This window comes from Adiantum capillus-veneris, chromosome 20 (genome assembly GCF_014529385.1).
Source record: "Adiantum capillus-veneris isolate H3 chromosome 20, ASM1452938v2, whole genome shotgun sequence".
Taxonomy (NCBI): Eukaryota; Viridiplantae; Streptophyta; class Polypodiopsida; order Polypodiales; family Pteridaceae; genus Adiantum; species Adiantum capillus-veneris.
The window spans coordinates 114,192,638-114,200,576 of NC_140950.1; the positions used below are offsets into that span (position 1 = coordinate 114,192,638).

A 7,939-nucleotide genomic window follows, 5' to 3' on the forward strand; every position below is an offset into this window, starting at 1 on the left:
GTACTTGTACATATTTTTTCTTGATAGCTCATTACTGTAATACCACATTGTCATCTTGTCATTTTCTTTCTTGAATGAATAAAATTTTGCTTTCCTCTTCTTGGCCACATATTCTTCATGGCAATTCATTAATGGAATGTCACGTTGGACTCTTCTCATTTTCTACCTTATATGAATAACATCGGGCTCTGCTCTTCTTAACCTCTTTAAATATTGATTCTTTGACATTCTAGTCTATCTTTCTTTCCTCTCTATTGCAAGCCGATATCCTCTATCAACACCATGAGCAACAACAAGGTCTGATAGTACTTAGTTTGCATTTGATGTTTGCCAGCACATCTAATGTTGGTTTTCCATTTTTTATGCAGAGACTTTTCAACCTTTTCAAACAGAACATTGCAACAAAAAAAGCCAAGCCTGGAGCAGCGAGTCCACGTTAACGACAAACAAATTGATTTGCTCAACCTTGCGAGCTGTCGTCCAGGCACATACATGAAGGGAGTCCTGAACTACACAGAATTGTACGCATTTATGGACAAGTATGCGAACAAGTCTGCGGAGGAGGATAAGACTTTGGGACTCAAACGAGCAACATATCAGTTTTATTTACACACAAAACTCCTTTTTTACACATATAGGTACATGCCAATGGACTAACACAATTTACTTGCACATGCCTTACAAAAAAGATAATCAAAGTTGGGCATAGATATTGATGTGCGTGAGGAGCACATGACTATAGAGGATGCAAATCACCTTCTACGGACAAAGACAAGCGTCGGACCGTATGTTCTAGAAATGCTCTCGTATGCCTACAATATTGAACCCATAGAACTAATGGACATGTCAAACAACGGCGCAAGCGAGATTTGGACCAATTAAAAAAAAGAGGGCAAAGAATACACACCATCTATCACGGCACAAAAAGTCACATGGAAGCATGACAAAGAGCTTTACGCATTGCGATTCAAACAGTTTGACCCATATGCCTACATTAACAACCAAGCCCAGCCTATAGGTGAGCTTCTTTTTTGAGTTAATCAAATTTAATTGCATGTACTCTTTCCTGTAATGGTTTCTGATTTTATTTTCTCTGATTTCATCTCAAACTGCCATGACTCTTGCCATTCAAAACAGGACAACAAGAACCATGTATTGCTACTCGAAAAGGACAACACATGCATGAAGAGGCAGCGAACATCAAATTCACAGTATACTCCATCACGTGAATCAAGAATGGACACAAGTATGTAGGCGTCACTAACAACTACGATAGAAGGAAGAGGGAGCACACTTGAAACCCTCCTTCAATGATGCATAATGATGTGCTCCGCTTTAAACCTTTTGTTGAAAACTTCATTTTTGCACCTCTCGTCACTTGTAGAACATTACATGTAGCAAGAATAATAGAAAAATCAATGATTTGTAAGTATAATATCACAAGCTCCATAGGATACAACATCTTGCAAGCTCACCCGTCGCATTGCACGAAATATACATATCTAAAAGAAACAGGAAAAAAATGAAATTTTCTAAATCTTGATAACGTCTTCCTCGTCTTGTCTTCCACGTTTCAACTTAATGTGGTCGCATTCATATACATTTTGATAACTTCCAATGGACTTACTTTCGAAATGCATTCAATTTTGAATACATTGTAATTTGAACAATCTGCGCCTAGCTAATCTTGTATGTTCACCTCTAATAGCCCATTTTCCACTTATTGCCACATTCATGCGTGTTTCTTCTAATTTCAAATTGCGTTTGACCTAAATTAGAGTGTGATTTTGCCAATTTTTCTTTTGGTCTCCCTAATGTTTTCTAGTGCACTCTACTGACTCAAATTCACTAGGTATGTCTTTGTAGAGGCCAACCAAGCAAAGACTAGTTTTTTTGTTTTTGGCTCCGGCAGGAATCTTGACTTTAGCCCTTCTAAGCTCTAGAATAGCCAAGTGGAGTTGCCTCCCTTCCAGTACTCCCTTAATTGCAGACACGCGTCCCCATTTGATGGTCTTGTGAGGAAACTCTATGCTCTGTAGATCAGATCATCTTTTGCCTACACAGCTACCTTGCGAGGAACAAAGAAAGGGAGAGTAAGGGCCTGTGTGCGAGGGAGAGTAAGGGCCTGTGTGAGAGAGAGAGAGAGAGAGAGAGAGAGAGCGAGAGAAGCTGCATGGGGTCTCCAATGAAGGAGGCGTTGAAGAACGCCTACGCTGATGCAGAGAAGATGGTTCAGAATGTCGATGCAAACATGGGCGCCATGGTATGTCAAATATATTGTTTACGTGAACGAGTGTGCGTGTGTGTGTGTGTGTGAGAGAGAGAGAGAGAGAGAGAGAGAGAGAGAGAGAGAGAAAGAGAGAGAGAGGTTTGCAAAATAGGTGGACAAGATGAAGGCCCAGGGACCAGAGGAACGAATGCAAGCAAGCTTGAAGGCAGATCGCAAGAAGGCGGATGCAGAAGACAAAGCTGAAGCTCGCAAAATCGAGCACCACGCAGAAGAGGCCCCACCACCTGCACATGGTAATTCCAATTGGCTTCCAAGCCACCCTATCTCACAAGATCCTAAATCTCAAAGTTAACGCTAAAATGTCGAGGCGTACATACAGATAGTTTCAACCAGAATAGCAAAGCTTGTACAACATGAGTGCTAATTGCACATAAAGCTATATAAAAGAATCAATACTTTTTCTTTTATGGAGGTAATCAAATGATTGTTTGTCTGACTAACTACACTTGGAAGGCAATCAAAGCCTTGTATTGATATTCATAGTTGGCTTCAATACATAGATCCACATTAAAATGAATGGCCATTCACTTGCAGAGAGGCATCTATTTCATTCAATTTTTCGACGTTAGTTTTTGCCAAATGTTAAAGAGTCTCTTCAGACAAATCGGAGCATGCTTTATCTAAACCATTGTGCTTTGACATTCAATCATTGATTACTTGTTTCAATGTTTCAGCCATATAAGCTTCTTTAACTTAGTTTGCCTATGCCTTTTCTAAAAGCATTCTAAATTGACAAGGGTTTCTTTTAATCTCTTTTTCTAAAGAAAGAAATCCTTTGTTTTTTCTGAAGAAAGAAAGAAGGAAAGTGATTATGTTCTTTCGTAAGCCGCTTTCTTGTGTCCCTTGCTTTTGTGTTTTTGTGATGCTTTAGTCTCGCTCATAATTTATATATGTGTTATATATATATATATATATATATATATATATGTGTGTGTGTGTGTGTGTGTGTGTGTGTGTGTGTGTATGTATATTGACTCTAAGTCAAGTTATGCATACTAGGAATCTTAAAAGGATTTTCCTATTGGCTAACCTTGAGGAGCAAGAATTACACTACTCTTCATGGGATTTTGGGGCAAAAGAAAGCCTAGGTTTTAGAAAGTCCCTAGCTTTTGCCGCACTCTTATCACTTTGTCATTTGGAATCCTGTAGAGGATGGCTAACTTGGGGACTTGCAACAAAATTACTTGAATGTATATATTGCATTATTACAGTTGCTTAGGGTTACAATCTATGTTGAGCCATGCATCTTTCACAAACCTCGATCCAAGCAAACACATTGTAATCATTCAAAAATAATAGTTTGCGCAAGTATGCCAGTAGCGAACGAGAATGAGAAATAGCTCGAGAGTTACCATGCCTAAATTCTGGCATGCTTGAATTTCTTTATGTTGTAAAAGTACTACCTACCATTAGCTTGAAGTTTTATGCCATGGTCACTCTAATTTACTTCATTTTCGGTGTTGTCATTGCTTTGATTGTGATTTTTTTCGAGTTGTTATTGCGCCCATTGCAGATTGACTTGAATGTCCTTAAATGAACTATGGACAAGGGAAATGCATTACATATTCTCACAGGTTGTAATTGATGGAAACCTTGTTTGGAACATTATAGCGTCTAAATTTTAAAAAAGGATATGAATCATTGTAGGGTAAGAATAAGTTAATAATAGGTTTAGTTTGAAACAATCTAGCTACATCGCTTGTATCCATCATGCCTTTGCACCCCGAGGCAAAGTGTGAAAAATGGAAGGAGAAAATATATAGTGGTTGGTAATCCTCATGATTTTCTCCCTTGCATCAAGTGTGTGGAATAACAAAAGACAAAAATTGGTTGATAGTTTGAATAAGACTATTGTTTTTAAAATGAACTAGCGTATACAATGCACTCTCCCATATTGAACAAGTCAAGATTTGCAAAAGATATGAGCAAAGCCTCTAGTCATCGTAACATTAGATACTATCTTGTATGATTGTTCACGCGAGGGATTCATTTAGCAAGAATTTACTCGCGCATCTACCTTCTAAGTGTCAACGAGGTGGTAAGCAATACACACTAAAGATACCAAATCCACTACTCACCACAACTTCTACAAAGTGAGTCATTTCTTAAACTTTGACCCACGGGTTCAAACATCGATAAGATAACTTAAACTCCAAATCATTTGTAGTGAGCACCGTTTTCCCTTCTCTATGGCTCACAAGCCTCTCTCTAGCTAAATCAAGTTGCGACAACATCCACCTGACTAGAAATCTTGCATTGTGGCCACCATCATGTGCACTATCGATTGTCCAGGCAATCTTCAGCATGGTTTTCTCTATCGTGTTTGCCTTTGCCTTTTTCCTTTTGTGAGCTCTTGCATTTGCCTTTGGCTTGATTTTTGAGCCAAACAAAGCATGTTAATCTCCCTTGAGAACTCCAACTGTGTCGAGATAGCTGATTGAGTACTAGCCAATCCACTTTTCTTAGTCATGTTGATCAAAGCTGGTCAAATTTCACCAATGGATACCACGAGAATTGAGTTTCAATAGTGCAAAACCACCTTTGCCTGAGGCTCATGCTTGAGCATGTCATGAATCTATACATGGAGCCTCCGATATATGCAAAAAATCACCATTTTTTTCCATGTCCACATCATTATACTACCAACCCAATCGGGGTGTGGTAATGCCTCACTCATCATTTGGTAGAACCACTAGCTCAAGTGACATCCACAACACCAGTATTTCAGTATAGGATAGCTCTCCCCACTCTTATCGCATGTGGCCTTCCATCTCAAGATGCAATGAGAAAAACTACTGCCGCTAATTGTGTTAAAAAAGGGGGACATCGCTAAGGGCTGCATGTAGCATCTTAAAATGCTCGTTATAGGGGGTGTAGCGCTACATTTGGCATTTCAAAATGTTGTCGCATGAAGCTCGATGTGGGTGCTAAATGCCAAAGGGGGAAAAAATGCTCATTGCCGAGGATGCCTATGCCTAGCATTTTAAAGTGTTGGCCTTTTGGCTCTGACTTTGCCGTTGCCGCAAGTCTTGAGAAATGCTAGCATTTTAAAATGCTATACACAGGGCACCAGCCCCTTTCCCAAAAGAAAGCTTAGAGCAACTCCTCCTTCTCAATGCTTGTTGGTCCTCAACCAAGGCTCTAAAACTCGACATGATATAGAGAATAGATCCGAGAGAGAGAGAGAGAGAGAGAGAGAGAGAGAGAGAGAGAGAGAGAGAGAGAGAGAGAGAGAGAGAGAGAGAGAGAGAGAGAGAGAGATAGAGAGAGATTGTTGGACCACTGATCTGGGAAATGAAATAGATGATGATACAATGGGGTCTAGATGTTTCTTATTTACTAGCTTGGGGGCCTTACGTACTCTCCTCAACAAATTGCCCTACCTAGAACTTTGACAAATAAGTAAAATAAATACCTAAATCCAAAAATAAATATCGGGATCACATTGGGCTATTCACTTAAGATGCTATAACTTTAACAAATTGTATTCTCCTTTGCAAGTCTTTTCATCTGCACATTTGTTAGATGTGATTCTTTTTTGTCCGGGGTGTGGGCATAGGTTTCTCAGTGTGAGTGTCAATGCTAAAAAAGAACCTAGGTTTATTTTAATCCCCCTACAAATTTTGAGTTCTACCTCTAAAGTTTAATTTTGGAGGTGAGAAAACCTACAAAATTTAGATAAATTTACTGTAAAAACCTTTAAATATACTCAATCCACCTCTAAAATCTCTCATAAGTAGGTTTTCCAAGTTTTTATTAAAAAAAAACAATTCAAGCACTAGTGGGAAGTCTCCCCCCCCCCCCCCCCCCCCCCCCCCCCCCCCCCCCCCCAAAACCATGCTTGGGTTGGTTTTGGATGTATTGGGTTAGTGCTTCCCTATAAATCACCCACTCTTGGGAACTTGGTAGAATTATTTATGGTTGTATATGTCCCTAATGGCGTGTGATTGCATGAGGTGGTTTTTATTGTTGTCATTGGTAGCTTAATATAATATTTCCCTATGGAAATCGCCAAAAAATAATAGCTTAAAGATTACTCTTTTCAAAAGGTAGAGGGTGAATAATCCTCAAATTTTTGAACTTCATATCTACTGTCATCCATCTCCTTGATTTGGTTGCACTACTTGCTTATAGGTAGTGATATAGCAATGGAACCTATCCAATCTTGGTGCACATTTTCAAGGCTAATTTAGCCTTATCTTGAAGCTATTTTACATCTCTCTCTCTCTCTCTCTCTCTCTCTCTCTCTCCCCGTAAGGTACAAGTGTTACTTTAGGATCATGGATACTCTGTATGTGTGTGTACACGCGCGCATATTTTCAAGGCTAATTTTAGCCTTATCTTGAAGCTATTTTACATCTCCATCTCTCTCTCTCTCTCTCTCTCTCTCTCTCTCTCGTTCTCTCTCACTCTATGCAAGGTACAAGCGTTACTTTAAGATCATGGCTACTCTCTCTCTCTCTCTATGTGTGTGTGTGTGTGTGTGTGTGCCCGAGCGCATTTGCATGCGCGCGCACACACATACACACACATACACTTATCTGGATGACAATTCTTTGGCTAACCCTTGGCTGACGGCTTACCTCTTTGGTGATCTCGCTCTCGCTATCTGGACGGCAGTAACTTTGTTAAACCTTGGCTTGATATAGATAAAGCTTGAATGCATCGGTATACTTTATCCATAATCTGTTCAGTTTGGAAAATAATAACCCATGACACACACACACACACGCACACATTATCTGGTTAACAGAAAGTGGCCGGATTCTGAATGATGGGATTTGAAAAAAACTAATTCCCATTCTCTCCGACATAATGACATGCTTCACTCTCCCTCGCAACTTCATACCCTTATCTCATGGAGATATGGCTTTAGGCCAATGTCTGTCTTGGACATGGGTTATGGGTTCATGACTACATCTTTTAGAGTGGCCTCTGTTATACTCATAACCTTCAAGGTTTAGACAATGGATTTGGTTTTGGACGAAGAGCCTCACTTTTCGGACTTATACCTACACACACATTTACTCAGAAGCTAATCTTAGATGTCATCTATGAGAGCTAATATATAGTCACTCATAATTACTCAATTACACACCTAGTTGTGTTTGATAAAAGACAACTTAGTTACACACACACACACACACACACACACACACACACACACACACACACACACACACTTAAATATATGCACAGCCTTCCTTGTTTTTATCTCTTTAAAGCATCGGAATTCTTGGCTCACTTGTTTTTATCTACTCCCTTGTTCTAAACTCTTAAAACACCGGAATTCTTGGCTCACCTACCTACTCTTCTCACACCTAACCCCCTCTTTTTCGCTAGCTTGGATTTTCACTTGCACTCCAGATAAAAGATCCGATTTTTTCAAGTTGTCTCCACATTCTCACTTAGTAACCCTATTCAGGAATGCTGCGGGGTGGATGATCCTAGTACAACCTAATGGTCTTGCGAAGCATATTTTCTCGCCCCCATATCCCATACGAACACCCGTATACTCACACATCGCACACATCATTCATTCACACTCTCTCTCTCTCTCTCTCTCTCTCTCTCTCTCTCTCTCTCCCCCCCCCCAGTATCTCTATGAGCTGGCAAAACACCTTCTACTTTTGGGCTGCATTAGGTGGA

The 7,939-nt window shown here is 39.8% G+C and overlaps 1 protein-coding gene across 1 annotated transcript; it reads left to right on the plus strand.

Moving 5' to 3' along the window:
* Positions 1 to 1,981: 1,981 nt before the first annotated feature.
* On the plus strand, positions 1,982 to 2,880 carry LOC147433123 (uncharacterized). Its single transcript, XM_086491717.1, has 2 exons — positions 1,982 to 2,263; positions 2,382 to 2,880. Exons 1-2 carry the CDS (start codon positions 2,174 to 2,176, stop codon positions 2,580 to 2,582), a joined length of 291 nt encoding a protein of 96 aa, XP_086347843.1. The 5' UTR covers positions 1,982 to 2,173; the 3' UTR covers positions 2,583 to 2,880.
* The last annotated feature ends 5,059 nt before the right edge of the window (positions 2,881 to 7,939 follow it).